This window comes from Podarcis liolepis, assembly GCF_965112155.1.
Source record: "Podarcis liolepis genome assembly, chromosome: Z".
NCBI lineage: Eukaryota > Metazoa > Chordata > Lepidosauria > Squamata > Lacertidae > Podarcis > Podarcis liolepis.
Genome location: NC_139570.1, coordinates 49,104,889 through 49,123,400, shown reverse-complemented (window position 1 = coordinate 49,123,400; position 18,512 = coordinate 49,104,889). Strand labels below are relative to the sequence as shown.

The 18,512-nt window shown below is 50.2% G+C and overlaps 1 protein-coding gene and 1 long non-coding RNA gene across 18 annotated transcripts in view; one reads left to right on the top strand and one right to left on the bottom strand.

Moving 5' to 3' along the window:
- Positions 1-18,512, bottom strand: part of DAB2IP (DAB2 interacting protein) — a 310,440-nt gene that overhangs the window by 22,580 nt on the left and 269,348 nt on the right. For 11 of the 17 annotated variants that reach the window (XR_014521566.1, XM_083485773.1, XM_083485771.1 and 8 more), the window contains 6 exons: positions 18,268-18,412; positions 14,578-14,814; positions 10,504-10,705; positions 7,944-8,122; positions 4,594-5,488; positions 2,464-2,616 (listed from right to left, as the gene is read on the bottom strand). Coding sequence is in view for 16 of the 17 variants with exons in the window: in XM_083485773.1 (XP_083341899.1) it covers positions 2,464-2,616; positions 4,594-5,488; positions 7,944-8,122; positions 10,504-10,705; positions 14,578-14,814; positions 18,268-18,412 (1,811 nt within the window). In the remaining variant the exon portion in view is untranslated. The remainder of the gene's footprint in view (positions 1-2,463; positions 2,617-4,593; positions 5,489-7,943; positions 8,123-10,503; positions 10,706-14,577; positions 14,815-18,267; positions 18,413-18,512) is intronic. The other 6 variants (XM_083485762.1, XM_083485772.1, XM_083485769.1 and 3 more) reach the window with 2 other exon arrangements.
- Positions 87-4,583, top strand: LOC310698649. Its single transcript, XR_014521658.1, has 3 exons — positions 87-1,795; positions 1,833-2,242; positions 4,291-4,583. It is a non-coding gene; the product is annotated as an uncharacterized lncRNA (long non-coding RNA).

Here is an 18,512-nt window from a genome sequence, read left to right as displayed (position 1 = left end):
AGCACATGGAAACGCCGTTTACCTTCCCGCCAGAGCGCTATCTATTTATCTACTTGCACTTGGACGTGCTTTCAAAGTGCTGGCAGGAGCAGGGACCAAGCAACGGGAGCTCACCCCGTTGCAGGGATTCGAACCGCCGACCTTCCGATTGGCAAGTCCTAGGCTCTGTGGTTTAACCCACAGCGCCACCTGCGTCCCCAAGGAGTTAGTATATAAAGCCTTTAACAACTTGGGCCTAGTTTACATGCAAGATTGCCTTACCCCAAAAGGCACCCACTTGACTACTTTGACAGGGAGAACTGGCACCACTACAGGTGCCACATAAAACCCAATTGTTTAGTGTGGCAGCACCTGCACTTTGGAACTCCCTGCCTATTGATACCAGGCAGGTGCCTTCGCTGTATTCTTTTCAGTGCCTGCTAAAAACATTCCTGTTTAGACAAACCTTAGCCTTTTTCAGAATTTTCTCTGTGTTTTAAACTATTGTAGTATTTTTTTCTTTTTCATAAACTGCCTTGAGGCTTGTTTCTTTACAATCAAATGGGGTGCAAATTTTATGAAATAAATACGCATGCTGGCTCCTAGGAGCTGGATTCCCTTATTACCTAGTCTTGCTTCCCCAGTGGAAACAGGGCATTAAAATGGTTCCACTAAAAAAAAGAGGAGCAAATCCTAATTTTGTCCAGCACTCTGCAAACGGGCAGTTTGCTCCGGATTTCAATCCTCTCTGCCTCCCCCCCCCCCAACAGCCCACAACTGCCCTATACAGCCGAAATATGGAAGATTGAAACCACTGCTGCTGGTTTTTTCTTATTTATGATTTTAATGCTTCTTATCTTTTCTGGTAAACCGCTTTGAGGCAGTCAAGTCGTGCGTAAATTTAATGAAATAAATGAATGGATAAACAGCATGCAGGGGTTCCCATTGACTCAAAGCCTGCCACACATGCATGTGTGCATGCCATGTGGTCGTATCAGGATTCTTTTGCTGTGGACTTTATTTGCCGTGCTTTATTGACCCGTGCAAACGCTGCAGGAATCTCCAATGAAAGAACTTTGTGGAAGCCCTCTCAGCATTCCTTTCTTACAGGAGTTGCAGCAATGAATAGCAGGGAGGGATTGGTCAGTGTAGTTCTCTCTCTCTCTCTCTCTCTCTCTCTCTGTGTGTGTGTGTGTGTGTATGCACGAAGGAACTGAGACAGTGCAAAGCCATGGCAAAGGTGCCCACGCGCATCCATTTTACAGCACCACCCTGGAATTCAGGAGAAGTGAAGAGCTTTAATGGCAGTGGCTCAGCAGCAGGTAAGGCTGGAAGCGACTCCCCACCTGAAATCTCTGGAGGGCCACTGCTGCTGCCCCTCAGTGTAGGTAAAGCTGAGCTAGATGGACCAAGTGCCTGGCTCAGTATAAGGCAGCTTCCGGCACCCTCACAAAGAAACAAATGAAGCTGCGGACGCCGAGGAGGAGAAACGTCTCACCTCTCCCTTTTAACTGGGCGGCTTCGGGAGAGGCAGGCAGGAAACAGGTGGGAGGCAGAGAAAGAGGCGAGAATTTGAAGGCACCCGTGCCAACCGGAGAGTATGGTTCCAGTGGAGACAGTGGCAATGAGGGTGGCACTGGCAGCGAAGCAACAGCAGTTGCTCCCGTGCCTGCTCTCCTCCCGTCCAGATCTTACCATGTGGCACAGCTGTGGGAGGTGTGTCTGTGGGGCAGGGAAGGGGGCATGGATTATGTCAATGGAGCCAGCAAGGGAATGACAACAGCACAACGGAAATGCAGGAAATGAGCAATGCCAGGTGGGCGTAGGGGGCGAACAGAGGCTCTGAGCCTCAGGCTGGGGTTATAAAAATGCTCAGAGCTGCTCTTGTCAAGGCAAGACAGGCCCCTTCTTTGGGGGGTGGGCTGGGGAAGGAGGAGGGACATAACCTGCTGCCCAGGTTCTCTCTGTAGGAAGGGCCTCTCCAGATACAGCTGGGAGTCTTCCCTGCCTGAAAGCCTGGGGAGATGCTGCCAGCCAGTGTTGACAACGCTGAGCTGGCCAGACCAATGGTGTTTATATACCTGTTTCACTTATTTATTGCTTTTATATCCTGCCTCTCTTTCTCCAAGGAGCTCAAAGTGTCTGTGCATGGCTCTTACCCCTTTTTACTTAATTCCCACCGCCAGCCTGTGAGGCAGGTTAGGCTGTGGGGCAGGAACTGCTCTCCTTGGAGAACAGAAAAGGGAAGAGACAAAGGCAACAGGTAAAGTGGTCAGGGAGGGTGGGAGTGGCAGCCTGAGGTCATCAGGAGGGCTGCAGGACCTACACCCCCAACGCCCTGCCCTACATGAAAAGCAGTAGTGGGCAAGGAGCAAGGGCCACTGCAGCCTTTGAACGGCACAGGGGGGGGGGTGGTGGATGTGTTTCCAAAGGCAACTCTCTCTCCTTCTGGAGAGGCCACTTCTGCGTCCTGCCCAGCGTTACCTTTTCCCCTTGGCCGAACTCCTCTTTATTCCGGATCTTATCCCTGTGCTTGGGTTCTGGGTCACTGCTCTCCTCTTCTAAAAACTGCACGTTCATATTCAAAAGCCAAGCGGCTGTGCGGTCCAGGGCATTGGGGTTCACAGGAGAAGGGGCCTAAAATGAAACATAGAACCACAAGCGAAAAGAGGGAGTGGAGGGGGGGGGGGAGAAAAAGAAAAAAGGGGAAACCGGAATGGACATGAAGCTAGAGAAAGACAGAGAGCACATGTCTCAAATACCCAACACTTGGGTCTTTGGTTTAGTAGGCAGTCTTCCTAGAGCCAAGCCTCTTCTAGGACTTTAGACTGGAGGGAAGCTTCACCTGCCAACCTGAAATGGTTTCTTTTGAGCCTGAAATGGTTCACACTACAACCGCATTCTACGCAGGCGTTCTGTTGCAAGGGCCCCGTGTATGCACACAAATGCATATACTCAAAACCAACCCCCCCTATACAAGCACCACTAGCCTTCTGGGGCCAAGTGGGCTTTGACGCTCCCCCAAGTGATGGCAGAGTGCTCAAAAGTTCTTTTCACACCAGGAAATCTCAAGAGGGGAAAAAGAGAGCTTTTTCAGCTCTTTCCTTTGCTTGTGTTCAGCTCATGGAATTTCTACCTGCGTGTGGTTGAAATCATGCGAGTTAAATCTGCTCAAGGTGTCACTGCGCTGCGTTTCCAACCTTACTTCAGGCCCAGCTCCATCCCTGAATGAGAGGGCTGCCCCTTCCAAGTCTCCTCCCCATATCTGGAGGTGCTTTTTACAGAGGGACAATTTCCCCCACTACAGTGGACAGAGCTAGCAAAGTTTTATTAGGAGGGTTTTGGGGCGGGGGTGCAGCTCTCTATTGCTAGAAAGAGGTATTTTAAATATCTCATATCCCCCCACCCCAATGTAATGATGTTCCAGGGCATACCTGGAAGAAATCTTGCCCCTGCGCCCCCCCCATGACACAATAATGGGAAAAAGAAAATGACAGATGCATCAGAAAAATAGGGTAGCAGTGGCGCTAGCAGGTTTACCACATAGAGACCTGCTGCCAGCATCCTGAACCCATCAGGAGATCTGGATTCTCCCTCTCTCAGATTTGTCTCCGAAATTCACCCCCCCCCCCCACTTCATGAGCTGAAGAATTTTGAAATCTGTATCAACGCCTTATCTCCCTGCGGCTTCCCTAAGAAAACAGCCAAATCTGTTTTGCGGCTGAGCTGACCTCTAAAGGAGAAACAACCCTGGCTCACAGCTCCTGCTTGCAACCTCCCCACTCTGGGGAGCGGGAGGCACTGTGCATGCTCCCAACCCACCAGCTACAAGCGGACCTAGGGAGAGTGCATGTGACTGAGGCCTTAATTAGCCCTCAAATAACAATTAACATGGTTGAATTTGAACAAGGAGCTTCATTATTTATTGTGTTCCCAGCTAATAGGTGAGGGATGCGGACGAGCACCAGAAGGAGGGGGTGGTGGAGGAGAGATTATGGCACCAGGCTCAGGTGCAGGTGGGGGGAGGGCTTGATCCAACCACTGACCCCTTTCCTGCTGTACTTTCTGGTCAAATGGGGCTGTTTGGAATGACTCCAGCAGCTTGCAAGTCCCTGTTTGAGCAAAAGTCACAGCCTTTGAGAAGAAAGGATACCAAGGGGTCATCTAGCTGGCTGGCCTAGCGTGGCAACTCCTCTCACCTGACCCTTCACCTGCTCTGAGCAGCGCTTCCCAACACCCTCAACCAGTATGCATGTGTTTCGGCTGGGGAGGGCACAGGGAACGGCCAACCTGCTATCAGTTTCTCTCTAGCTTCAGTCGAACAACTCCAACCAGTGGTGCTCCTTTGCCGCACACGGAAGCAGCAAGATCGTGAGATGGCACTGGATCTGGTGTGGCGTGGGATGGGGTGGGGGAAGCCGGAACATTTATGGGCAAAAGCAGCTGCTGGATGGCAGAGCGAGATGAGGGACAGCCTCCCGCCCCCTGCACACACTCCCGCCCCCAACCAGACCTGAGATGGTGCAGATTCCGGCTGGAGAAGCGAGGTCGTCAGCCAGGTGCCCTCTCTGCCCCCTCTCCCCAACCTGCCCCTCCTGCCACGCCCGCACTGACCTGCTTATGCACCGTTCGCTGCTTCATCTCTGGGCTGTCTCCCTTGGAGGAGGAAGACTGCTGCCGCAGCCGTGCCCCACTGCCCGGCCAGTCGGGCGAGGAGGAGAGCATGCCGCCGCTGGAGGGGCGCGGGTACTGCATCGTGCTCAGCAGCGAGGGTGGCGTCCGGCCCCGAGTCACTGGCGGGGGTGGTGGGGGCGGGGGCGGCTGGTCTATCCGCCTCTGGGGCCCCCCGCTGTTCTGCCGGGGCATGGTGGGCTGACCACCCTTGTCCGAAAGCGACAGTTGCCGGCGGGCTAGCTCCCCTGCCCGCCGGTTGAAGTCCTCTGTTGCAGCAGCAACCACAGCGGGGTTGCCAAAGCCGTGCTTGCCCACCGCTGCCAAGTCCTCGCTGTTGCTGTGGGAGCTCAGTGAGCTGTGGCACTCAGAGCCCGAGTCCGCCAACCCACGAGGCGAGAGGGGCAGACCTGCTGCCATCTGGTACACTGGGTTCTGGAAGGAGAGGGGCGCCAGGAGCTGGGGCCGTCCAGGGGTGCCCTCTGTGCCGGGTGTTGTGGGGGTCTGGCCTGCCCGGCGCACGGTGGCCATGGCGGCCACGGCGTTCTGCTGAGTCCGCGTGCCCCAGGGGCCCGGGGCCTGCCCAATGGAGGGGGGCCCATCGCCGAGTGGGTCAGCCGGCCCCGGGAGGGCGGCCACACCATCCAGAACCCGGCTGTCCTGCAAGTCCACCATGGAGAGGCTCTTGCTGCCGTTGGACATCTGGACGTCGGGCTCATTGGCCTCCGAGTAGCTGGAGCTCCGGGCAGGTGAGGGCTGGGCCCCCGCAGACCTTGTGACAAAAAACAAGTCCTTGTTTTCAGGGGTTGGAGACGGTAACCGTGTGAAATCTATCAGACTGTGGGGGAAATAAAAACGCATAAGGAAAAGAAGGAGAGGAGGAAAAGAAGGAGACAGAGAGAGAAAGAGCTGTGGTCGCTGCACGAGAGGCAGCAGCTCTTTCGCAGGACAGCAAGCAAGCAAGCAAGCAAACAAAAAACACCCCAGCGCCATCAACACTCATGCGCCACACGCAGGCTGTTGGGAGGGCAGACGTCTCCTGGATGTGGCACGCCAGGTGGGAAATGCTGGCTCTCCATGCTAAAAGGGCCACCGCTTGTGGCCTGGGCACCTGCCTTGCATGCAAGATCCCGAGCTCCATCCCCAACTGGGAATAGGGCTGGGAACTGCCCCCTGCCTGAACTCTGAGGTGCTGCTGCCAACCAGTGTAGGCAGCACTGACCCTGGTGGAAGTTTCCTACGGTCCTAGACCTTCCTTACTGAAGGTCCAGTCATGACCAACTCTGGGGTTGTGGCGCTCATCTCACTTTATTGGCCGAGGGAGCCGGCGTACAGCTTCTGGGTCATGTGGCCAGCATGACTAAGCCGCTTCAGGCAAACCAGAGCAGCGCATGGAGATGCCATTTACCTTCCTGCCGGAGCGGTACCTATTTATCTACTTGCACTTTGACGTGCTTTTGAACTGCTAGGTTGGCAGGAGCAGGGACCGAGCAATGGGAGCTCACCCCGTCACGGGGATTTGAATCGCCGACTTTCTGATCGGCAAGTCCTAGGCTCTGTGGTTTAACCCTACATTATTACTCCTCCCTTATTTTTCTGGTGGCTGGCAAGTCAGCCTCCGCCCCCGTTGTGCTGTTAAGGATATGCTGCACGGGTGCAGCATTTGAGGGGAAGGTGACTGCCAGCACCAGGTACTACAGGTACACCAAGGAAAAGCACTTCCAGGATTCTGCCTTCTGAGGCCACCTCCTTCCTGGGAATATACAGTGTGACAGGCAGCCCTCAAGAGGCAGCCTGTGGGCAAATCTTGCTGGTTGTCAACTAGCTGGCGGGGTTACCTGGCCCAAGGGGGCTGCCCACAGCCCACCTCAGGCACAGGGATGCCCAGCAGTAAAGGAGAGCCAGTGGTAGCATAGTGGTTACAGCCATGTTTCTCAACTTGGGTCCCCAGGTGTTGCTGGACTACAACTCCCATCATCCTGCCTAGCTAGCAGGACCAGTGGTCAGGGATGATGGGAGCTGTAGTCCAACCACAGCTGGAGGACTCAAAGTTGGAATGCACTGGGTTCTAGTGTCAGCGGGAGATCAGGGTTTGAACTCCCCACTTGGACATGAAGCTTATACTTGGGCCGCTCACTGTCTTTCTCAGCCTAACCTCACTCACAGGGTTGTTGTGGGGGTTAAAAGGGGGGGGGGCATCCTTGCAACCTTGAGCTCCTTAAGAGAAAAAAATAGGCAGCGTACAGATGCAATAAGTGAGAAAATAAAATGAGACAATCTTAAAGAGGATGGAGATTCATGATTTTGATTTGTTACCAATACATTTCAGTCCAATAAAAAGGCTTTCCTCATGGGGGAGGGTGTCATGTAAACAGCTCAGAAACAGCTGTTTTTAGAGAATCATGGAGTTGGAATGGACTCCTAAGGCTCTCTGAGAAGCAGTCTCCTTGTTTCATTCTGCCCACTGGATGCTTCCTAATGTTATGAGCCAAAAAAATTATTTTATTTTATCGGGGAGGCTTACAGTATTTGTTTTACAAACCAAGTTATGTTTATCTTAATGGCATGCATATTATTTTGTGTATACAGAGAAGCACAGCTCTGGGGAGCTGGAAAGGACCTCAGGGGTCAGCGAGTCCAACCGCAGGAATTACGCATAAGAAGCCGACCTGTCTAGATGGACGCTGCCTGCCTGTGCTGGGGAGGCTGCTCTTCCCAATAGGCATCTGGGGCTGGCTCACCCTGCAGCAGCTCAGGGCTCCGGAACCATTATATTAAGAAGGCCTCTTGTTCTGCAAACCGCCATGTGGGTGAACAATTGATTTTCAACGACGGGGAAGAAAATGGGTTTTTGCAACAGCTAATGCTCTTAAGCCCAGATCAAAGGTGAGGTGGTTTTACAAGGGTGGTTAAGAGCATGCTGCTTTGAGATCCAGCCTTGTGCATCGTTTAAATCGCCCCCACCCCCAATTGCAGAGAGAATCTTTCTGCCGCCGCCACCCCTCTACGATTGCTCATCTCTCTAATTAAACACACAGCTTCCACCTGAAATTTATCCATTTCGATGTTTTACATTTCAAAACAAGGAGCTGCGCAAGGCGGCAGAAACCTTTAGTGGGTGAAGTGTCCATCTGCCATGGCCACCTTTTAGCTTCCCCCCGTCCATGGCTGTCCCCCACCCCCAGGATCCTTCGGGGCTGCCTCAGCCAGCTTTTCCACAAAAGCCCTCCCCTATTCGCCTGGCAGGGCTCATCTCGGCTCCACCCCCACCCCCTGCCCTTGCCCGTCCTTACCCAGATAAGTCGTTCTCAATCACCATCTTCTGCAACCCCACAGATATGCTGTTGCTGGCGTTGGGCGTCGAGGCAGCATGATCTGCTGTGACGGAGACTTGCACGCAGGACGGGTTGCTGAGGGCCGAATTGACGTCCCTCAGAATGCGTGGCAAGGGTCCAAGCTTTGTTGCTGTGCTCTGGAGGAGTGGGGAGAAACACAAGAGGGCCATCACTGAGCATGCCTATCCCAGCCACACAACAACGTCTAGGCAACACAACGACCATATATATACGTAATAGACAATCTTTATAGAATTCCTTCAAATCACAAAAAGTTCAAAATGAAATCTTTAGTCTCAAAGTCTCTGAAAATCTTTAAATGAAGCGAGGTACCAAACTTTGTATGGTGGAAGACAAGCTGTGAAGCTTTGTGTATTCAACAATGATGTCCAACACTCAACAGTGATTCCGGATATTGACTACTGTTTCGTAGAATTCTTTGTCAGCGTGGTGGGTGGATACAGAATGCTTCATAAACCCATCTTACTTTGAATGCTGTGGAACAGCGCTCATGTAAAAATCTAGTATGCAGTGACAAAACAGTACAGTGGTACCTTGGGATGCGAACGGGATCCATTCCGGAGCCCCGTTCACATCCTGAAACGTAAGACAGGATGGCGCGTCTGCGCGTGCCGCGTTTTGCCGCTTCCACGCATGACATCATTTTGAGTGTCTGTGCATGTGCGAGTGGCGAAACCTGGAAGTAACGCACTCCATTACTTCTGGGTTGCCGTGGCGTACAACCTGAAAGTGCTCAATCCGAAGCACATTCAACCCGAGGTATGACTGTACAAAGTTTGGTACCTCGCTTCATTTAAAGATTTTCAGAGACTTTGAGACTACAGATTTCATTTTGAACTTTTTATGATTTGAAGGAATTCTATAAAGATTGTCTGTTACGTATGCATATGGTCATCGTGTTGCCCAGACATTGTTGACTTTCTCTTCGCAACTCAAATATTTTGTTAACTGGAGTCCACTATCAGTTTGACGCAAGAGATTCCCCATATGGGGCTTGAAGACTCTGAATGCCTTAGATGGAAACCAGACATTGGGGTTGGCCCTTCCCCATCTACACATGAAGGACAGATCACCCCACTCCACTTCCTCGTTTCAAGAGAATGTGATAAGAGTGCTGCTGGATTGGGTCTATGGACCATCTAGTCCAGCATCCAGTTCTCACAGTGGCTGAGTGCCTAACCCTCTTTTAAAGCCACCCAGGTTGACAGCCATCACTGCCTCCTGTGGGAGGGAGTTCCACAGTTCAACTATGCCCCTCATTCACCAGGCAGAGATGCGCCAACCAGATGGGCATGGGCAGGCGAGTGTGGTTGGGGGAAAACAGCCTTAGGTGTCAAACTGAGACCTGTGCCGTGCCTAATTATGCCAGTGGGTCAGATGCCAGTGTCATGTAATAGTAGTAATAATAATAATAATAATAATAATAATAATAATAATAATAATAATAATAATTTATATTTATATCCCGCCCTCCCCAGCCAAGACCGGGCTCAGGGTGCTAACAACTGATATAAAAACAAATTGATTGAGATACAACTTAAAAAACAAGATTAAAATACAACATCATTAAAAAATTAAAATGCAGCCTCATTTCAATGGAAACTCAAATCAAAAACTTTTTGGGGGATGAAAATGTCGTCTTAACCAAGGCCAACTATCCAGACTGGTCCTACATGGGCCAGAAAAAAGCCAGGGAAGTCCCCAAATAGGAGTTCCATCACAGAAGGAGAAAGGAAAAAAGAAAGAGGGGGGGGGGGGAATCAAATTGATTCCAAGCCAAAGGCCAGGCGGAACACAGGAATACAGCCTGACCACAAAACTGGCAAGAACCAGTTAAGGAGGAACGTAATGGTTGAATGTTAAGAGTGAAAAACAACTCCAGTTAAGAAACAAGGAGGGTTCTGCGCGTACGGTAAAAAAAATTGGTCAAGTGTTTCCAAGGAATGAAAGGTCCCCCAATCACTTGGAGGGCACCAGTTGAGGGAAGGCCTGTTTTCCAGACTGTCCCGTTTGAATAGAGGATTTTGTTTTGCCTTTTTTTAAAAAAAGAAATAATTATTTACTTAACATTTAACAACAACAACCAAGAATGTAGAACTTGAGCTGGCAAGGACCAACTTAAGTTAGGTGCAAATAAGGTTCACTATGGTTTTTAAGAAGCCTGCAAAGTCTGATGGTCATAAAAAATGCACCTAATTTTGTTCGCACAACAATGTGCCTGGAGGATGGATTTGGCATGCAAATTCTGCTGTCAAAGTCAGAGCTCCTTTTCGTTCCTGAGTTCCATGTTTTCAGCTTGCCTGTCTTTGCTTATAAATATGCCCCCAGTTTTGTATGCTGACTGAGACTTTCCTGACAAAGAAGGAATGTTCAAATGCCGACGTACGTACTGTTCACTGTTGATTTCACATGATTATACACTGCATTTTTAAATTATTGCTTTGGTGGGGTAGTTTACTGGTGGGTGGCTATACAAATTCAACAAGCCTACGGGTACCTGGTCCAGCTGAATCACAACCTCCCAGAGCAGAGAGTGTAAGGTGGAGAGTTCACGGCCCAGATCAATGTACCCTTCGAAACCGGCCGTGTTGGATAGAGTCTCTGGGTTGGAGATCTCCAACAGGAACCGCTGCATGTTGGTCCACTCGTGCTCCAGGAACTGGTTCATGAAGGACATGTATTCTTCTTTGCTGCCAAACCTGTTACGAACAAAGCACATGAAGCGGTCTGGTTGGCCGCTGTGAGAACAGGGCGGTGGGAGAATAATAATAATAATAATAATAATAATAATAATAATAATAATAATAATAATATATTATTATTTATACCCCGCCCATCTGGCTGGGTTTCCCCAGCCACTCTGGGCGGCTTCCAAAAGAATATTAAAATACCATAATACATCAAACATTAAAAGCTTCCCTAAACAGGGCTGCCTTCAGATGTCTTCTAAAAGTCTGGTAGTTGTTGTTCTCTTTGACATCTGGTGGGAGGGCGTTCCACAGGGAGGGCGCCACTACCGAGAAGAGAAGTCTTTATATCTGACCCAGTGGCCAGGCTCCCCTGGTGCTCATTAAGAATGGAACCTCTATGCCCAGAGGCTGTCTACCCATAAATACTGGTTTCTAAGGGATCAGGCAGGTTCTTGTCCTCACATCCTGCTTGGGTGCCCCTGGGGTGTGGGGCTAGAGGGGCCTTTGGTCTGTCCAGCAGCCAGGCTCTCGCAGTGTTTTTACAAGACTCAGATACAACCCACATTGAGTGGGTTAGCATGCCACGATGGCAGAGCCAATTAGCCAGGGTTTGGGGTGTTGCTAGGTACATCAGAGACTTGGAGCAAAGATGCACAGCCCAAGGGAAGATGGTGAACAGGTGTGTTTCCCGCCGGAGCCGTGCTTTTGCAGACCACCCACCCACCCACCTTGCAAGCAAAGTAAACAAACTTGGTGATAGCGAGGGGAGGAGAAGATCATCATCCAGTGCCTGGTGCAAAACATGCACCAACAATGCACCTGGTTGGGGTGCTGATGTCTGGAAATAAAGCTACTTCTCCTGTTGAGTCAGTGATGGTGTAGTGGTTAGAGCAGCCTTTCTCAACCTTGGGTCTCCAGCTGCTGTTGGACTATGCCTCCCATCATCCCTAGTGAGCAAGACCAGTGGTCAGGGATGATGGGAGCTGTAGTCCAACAACAAAAGTTGAGAATCCCTGGATTAGAGAGTGCTGTGCTATGAGCTGGGAGACCAGGTTCTACCCCCACTCAACCCATGAAGGTCTTGGGATCCATCTAGCTCAGTACTGTATGCACCGGCTAGCAGCACTCCTCCAGCATTTGATACTGGGACCATTCCCAGCCCTAACTGGAGATGGCCCAGATTGAGCTTGGGTTATTCTGCATGCAAAACAAAGCTATGATCCTTCCCCAACAGGTAGGTAGGTAGGTAGGAAGCCACCTTATACCATGTCCAACCATTGTTCCACCTAGCTCAGTATGGCCTACACTGACTGGCAGCAATTTCAGATGGGGATCTTTTTCCAGTACTGTCCAGAAATGCTGGGGATTGAATCTGGGGTGTCCTGGGTGCAAAGGAGGCACTCTCCCACGGAACTGGGGCCAGAACAACCCAAGAAGAGCCCGCTGGATCAGGCCAATGGCCCATTTGTTCCAGCATCCTCTTCTCACCTGTGGCCAACCAGGTGCCTGCGGAAAACCAGCAAGTAGGATTTGAGCGCAAGAGCAACTCTCCCCTTCTGTGGCTTCTAGCAACCAGGACACCAGAAGCATTGCTACCTCCAGCTGTGGTAGCAGAGCAGAGCCATCATGGCTAGTAACCCTCAATAGCCCTCTCCTCTTATATCTCTATGCTGTTGGGCAGCAGAGAGTCTGTGGATCAGGAAGCTGGTGTGGGGGGTGGGCGGTGTGGGCAGGGGCTGCCAAGAGGTGGGCCAAGAGCTGGATTTCGGCCTGAACCCCTTTACGACTGACCCAGCCAAAGCCAAATCACTGGCCTTCCAGATGATGTAATTTCACCCCCTTCCACAGACCAGGGGCGCCCAAGGCCTTGACAAAGTCACCTTCGCTGAAAAGATTATTGGGCGGTCGGGCAATGCCAAATTAGACGGCCGCGTTGGCAGGGAGGATGGCTGGCCAGCAATTTGAGCAGGTGGGTGTACGAGTGAGAGAGAGATGGTGGAGGAGGGCTGATCCTGTCAACTCATGCGACACAGATGCAAGTCTCCTCTGTTCCAGCAGACCCCATCTTAAGATGCTTTTGTCAGCAAACTCACTCACTGCTGCTACTACCCTCTCTCTGTCTCTCTCTCTCTGTCTCTCTCTCTCTGTGTGTGCGCAGAGATTCTCTTTCGTTCGCTCTCTATCTCACAGCTCAGGATAAGCAGCTCAGAGCTCCTGAGCAAAGCCAGTGGGGAGATTTCTGAAATCTTTCCCCCTTTGTTTCCACCAAACCTACAGGCTTAGTTTAGAAAACTGACAGCACGGCTGTTTCCCCTGTCAGAGCTGATCCTCCTGGTTTTAGGGGCTTTACAAAATCATAGCGCCAAGAAGTGTATGTGTGCAAGGGGGGGGGGAGCCTTGTGCAGAGTGTGGGGTCCAGCATGTAGCCTATCCTGGCTCCATTCGTGAGCTTGGTGCTATTGCAACTGGAGAGGTAACTGCAAAAACAAACCTGATCACCCATTTCCTCCTTGAATTGTGCTAAAAAAGAAACACCGTCCAGCGCAACCCCGCTTTAAAGCTTGGGGTGATGTGGGTGATTTGCCTTACTGCAACTGTGTTGTGATCAGCCGTGACTTCTGCACTACAGGGGGCTGGACCAGATGACCCTCAGGGTGTCCCCCCCCCCACTCTATAATTCTATCCAGTCACTTAATAGCAAGGAAGAGGCATCCTTATCCTGCTTTCCATCCCTGTGCAGTTCTGGGGCAAAGGGTTGGGTGGGATGGGTTGCAATAATAATAATAATAATAATAATAATAATAATAATAATAATAATAATAATATTTCTACCCCACCCATCAGGCTGGGTTTCCCCAGCCACTCTGGGTGGCTCCCAACAGAACATTAAAAAAAAAAAGTTGCTGGAGCATCAGATGCAACTCTCACTTTTGTACAGTGGATTACATTCCAGCCGTGCAGAAGGCAGAGGCTCCCGTGCCCCAGAAACCTCCCCACCCAGGCAAACAGGAGGCATTGGCACAATTCAAGGACTCAGGGAGAGCCTGGAGCAATGCTAATGAATGGGTGTGGACTAGAGGGTGTGTGTTCTGGAAGAGGGCCAAGGGCTAGAGAGAGAGGCCTGGATGGCCACATTCAGCTCTCTGGCCTGAGGCTGCCCACCCCTGAGTTATGATAAGTCACAGCCCCCAGAAGACCCCCGTTTGGTATGATCTCAGATTAGCAGAGCTGGAAAGTGTCTTTCCCAAGGAACTTCGGAGAAGCAGATGGAGAGCAGAGCTGCTGGTCTGACCCTACAAGCTGCAGGATGAGTTACTGAGTGCAGAACGCAGCTGCCTGAGAATCTTAGCTTCAATTCATGTTTCTAGTCCCTTACTGTTGCCAAGCGTGGAGACAGACAGCCAGGTCGTGCAGCCACAGCAGTGACCACAGGAGGAATGACCGCTGGGAGGAGCGCAGAGAGAAGAAACGCCCTGGTGCATCTGCAGCAGCACAACTGGACACCTTCATCTGCCCCAGCTGCAACAAAACATGTCTCTCCTGTATTGTTCCCCACAGCCACAACAGGCGCTGCAGCCTGCCAATAAGCTGGACATCACCTGCAAAGACGCACTCCTCCACTGTCTCCTGAGACAGACGGATGCCAACAACTGTTGCCAGTTGAAATTTAAGAAGCCAGAAGGGTGCCCAGATGAGATTCACAGCACTTGGGGCAGAAGGAGATGAATCTGCAGATTGGGCAGATTTATAGCCATTTATGTGGGCAAAATGGTGAGCCTTGGGAGTGCTCAGCCTCTGGACCTAAGGCAGCTTCCCGGTCGTTTTTAAGAGAGAGAGAGACGGAGAGAGAGAGAGAGAGGAGTTCCTGGGGAAAGGTTTACTTTGCAAAGTTGGCCAGGTTCTGCGTGACCTTGGCGATCAGGGTCAGGGTGCGGGCTGTGCGGTCATCGGGATACTCCTGGAGGAGGCTGAAGAGGGAGGGCGACATGATGGCCGGGCAGAGGAAGCGGAGGAACAGCGAGGCGCTGATCAGGCGCTCACTGATGTCTGGGCGGCCGCGGCTGCTGCACTCCTGGCGCCACGAGGCGAAAACCTCCTTCAGCTCTCTCGGGAAGACGCTGCAAAGAGAGGCAAGAGAAGGGAAGGTGGGTGCGAGGTCTTTTGCTCCCCCTGGGGGAAAATCTTTTTTGGGGGGAGAAGACCCTCTGGTGGGCTTCCAGAGGCAAGGAAGAGCCCCCCTCAGTCCTCCTCGAGCACAAATCAAACCTGAGCTCCCAAAAAATATTTTAAAATTTCTCCTATTCTGGCGCTTGCATTGAAAGTATTTATTATTTATTCCCTAAGATTCATATACCAGCTTCGGTGTGCAGAAAATACTTCAAAGAGGTTTATAAAACAGCATGGTTATTGGTAAAAGAAAACAAAAATATTCCAAAAATTAAAGCCAACCTTTAACCAAAAATCACATCAGCAATCCTATACAGTCATACCTCATGTTACGTCCGCTTCATGTTACATTCTTTCAGGTTATGTCCCACGCGACCCGGAAGTACCGGAAAGGGTTATTTCTGGGTTTCACTTCTCACACATGTGCAGACGCGCAAAATGACGTCATGCGCATAAGCGGCAAATTGCAACCCATGCGTGCACAGACACACCGTTGACGGGTTGCGTTCTTTTCATGTTGCGAACGGGCCTCCGGAACGGATCCCGTTTGCAGCCAGAGGTACCACTGTATATCTTGGCAGGCTTTGCCTAAACAAAAAGAGTACAGTGGTACCTCAGGTTAAGAACTTAATTCGTTCTGGAGGTTCGTTCTTAACCTGAAACTGTTCTTACGACTTTAGCTAATGGGTCTCCTGCTGCCGCTGCACAATTTCTGTTCTCATCCTGAAGCAAAGTTCTTAACCCGAGGTACTATTTCTGGGTTAACAGAGTCTGAAACCTGAAGTGTCTGTAACCTGAAGCATCTGTAACCCGAGGTACCACTGTACAACAAAGGTGCCTGTCTGGTGCCAATAGGTAGGGAATTTCAAAGACCAACACCTTTACAAATGCAGAATGGGAATTATGTGACACTTGTAACAGTGCAAGTTGGAATGGGAAGAAAGATTGGCTGTTAATCCACACTGGGAAACTGTAGCTCTGGGAGGGGAATAGAGAGTCTCCTATCAACCCCCAACACCCTTTACCAGCTGCAGCTCCCATAATTCCTGGGTGGTGGAGCCACGACTGTTTAAAGTGGTACTGAAGTGCTTTAAATCTATGGTGCCAAGATGGCCTCAGACTTCAGTTCCCACCAGCGTCAGTCAGAAGAGCTCTATGCTGGCAGGGGCTGATGGGAGATGTAGTCCAAAGTACCCAAAGAGCACCGGGCTGAACTAAGCCACAGATAGGGAACCTGCAGCCTCCAGATGATGAAAGAGCCCACTCGTCATCTCTGCCTACTGGCCACACTGGCTGCTGGGAGCTGCAGTTCCACAGCATCTGGAGGGCTGCAGATTCTGCATCCCTGAGCCAAAAACCAACAGCCATTAAAGCTGGATCTAAATGATATTTGCTTCCTGGTCGTTCCATCTCTGCCTCTTCATGGCGCAAAGCTCTAGCTGCAGTTTTCCCTTGGGCTAATTTTTGAGGCTTTCTTTAGACTGACTTTGCAGTAGCCCAACCTTTTCTCTTTTTGAAAAAACCAAAACTTAAAAAACAACAACAAAGCAAACAAATGCTAATTGTGTGATGGAACTCAGGGTCACCCGGGTGTCCCAGAGGACCAGCTTTCTCTGTTTGGAAACTGCAGGTAAGCGCATATAGCCAAGGTGTCACGAGATGCAGCAGCAAAGTCTCTTGCAGGCACTGGCTGGTCCTGCTGACCGCCCTTGCGACCAGGGCTGCTGCCAACTCTTCAAATGGTCCCTGATTCTGTGTCTTTCACAGCTATTAGCAGGGATCACCAGGTAAAGGCTTATCCTTGCATTGGGGAAGGGTTAGGATTAGGACCTATTCCCCCCCCCCCCCGGGCATCTCAAGTTGCTGTTAAAAGTACAAGAGCAGGGCACACTTATTTTTCTGGTCAGTTGGCAACCTATTACTCTCTCCCACATCAGGTCCTTTGGGAGCATCACACATTTACTGCCATCTCTGCAGTTGCCCCTTCTTCACAGAGAGAGAAATATGATTACCTCTAAGCATGAAGAAAACACACCCCAGCCCCAATAGTGAGCACCTAGATGTCACGGTCACACAAACACACACATTATACGTCTGTGAAAACCAATACAGTCATACCTCAGGTTACAGACGCTTCAGGTTACAGACTCGGCTAACCCAGAAATAGTACCTCGGGTTAAGAACTTTACCTCAGGATGAGAACAGAAATGGCGCAGCGGCAGCAGTGGGAGGCCCGATTAGCTAAAGTGGTACCTCAGGTTAAGAACGGACCTCCGAAACGAATTAAGCTCTTAACCCAAGGTACCACTGTACAGTGGATGCTCAGGTTGTGAATGTGATCTTTATGGGATGCATGTTTGTAACCCACAGCGTTCACAACCCACAGCTGCATGTCTGCGCACACACGGGTTGCGATTTGGCACTTCTGTGCATGTGCAAAGTGCATTTTGGCACTTCTGTTTTTTAAAAAAATAATATTTATTACTTTTCCAACAATTTAGACACTACCCAAAAAAAAGAACAATACGATACAATACAAAAACACTACATAACACTAACACATTAAACTAACAAAACAAAGCAAAAACAGTTTAAAACATATCAAACAATTTCAATATCTTATCTTTCATTCACTTATTTCCACGAGCTCCTCACACCTCCCTTTTTGTATTCCACTTCTGTTAATCGTTTCAGCAATTCCTTTCCATCTTCCTCTGTTTTCTATCCTATAATTATCTTAACACATTCTAACCTTATTTTTTCTTTTAATATTCTATTAATCTATTTATACTTAATTCCTTAAAACATTTCTACTAAAGCCATATAACTTCATTCCAACATTCTTCTAACATTCATTAATTTTACAGTATTTCTGTAAATAGTCTTTAAACTTTTTCCAGTCTTCTTCCACCGACTCTTCTCCCTGGTCTCGGATTTCTGCCAGTCATTTCCGCCAATTCCATATAGTCCATCAACTTCATCTGCCATTCTTCCCGGGTGGGTAAATCTTGTGTCTTCCAGTACTTCGCCATGAGTATTCTTGCTGCTGTTGTTGCGATTTGGCACTTCTGTGCATGTGCAAAGTGCAATTTGGCACTTCTGTACATGTGTTACCGCCGAAACCCGGAAGTAACCTGTTCCAGTACTTCCGGGTTTCGGCAGTCCGTAACCCAAAAAAATGCAACCTGAAGCGTCTGTAACCTGAGGTATGACTGTACAAGGACAGAGTTAGTTCACAGTGAAAATTAACTTGCTGATTTACCTATCTTTTGCCAGAGGGGAGGTGTGTTTTTTGTTTTTGTTTGGTCACAAAGCAGGGGCAATGGGGATGTATTTTGCCCACCCCCGGGCTCTCACTTCTAGCACCCCAAAGCACCCCGCTCCACCAGTCCCCGTCCACTGACCAGTACGAGTTGATAATCTTGCAGAAGGCCAGCTCACAGCACATCTTCAGGTTGCTCTGATGCTCTGGGAGGTCCGAGGAGGAGCATTTGCTGGGATCCACCTCACAGTTTTCGTCCGATTCGTACAGTGCCTTGATGAACTCGCCTGAAAGCACCAGGAGGGCAAGAAATAAACAGATCATAAGGAGAGCCACAAGAAAACTGAGCTTTGCAAACTTGGAATGCAGTGACCTGATCGGTGCCCT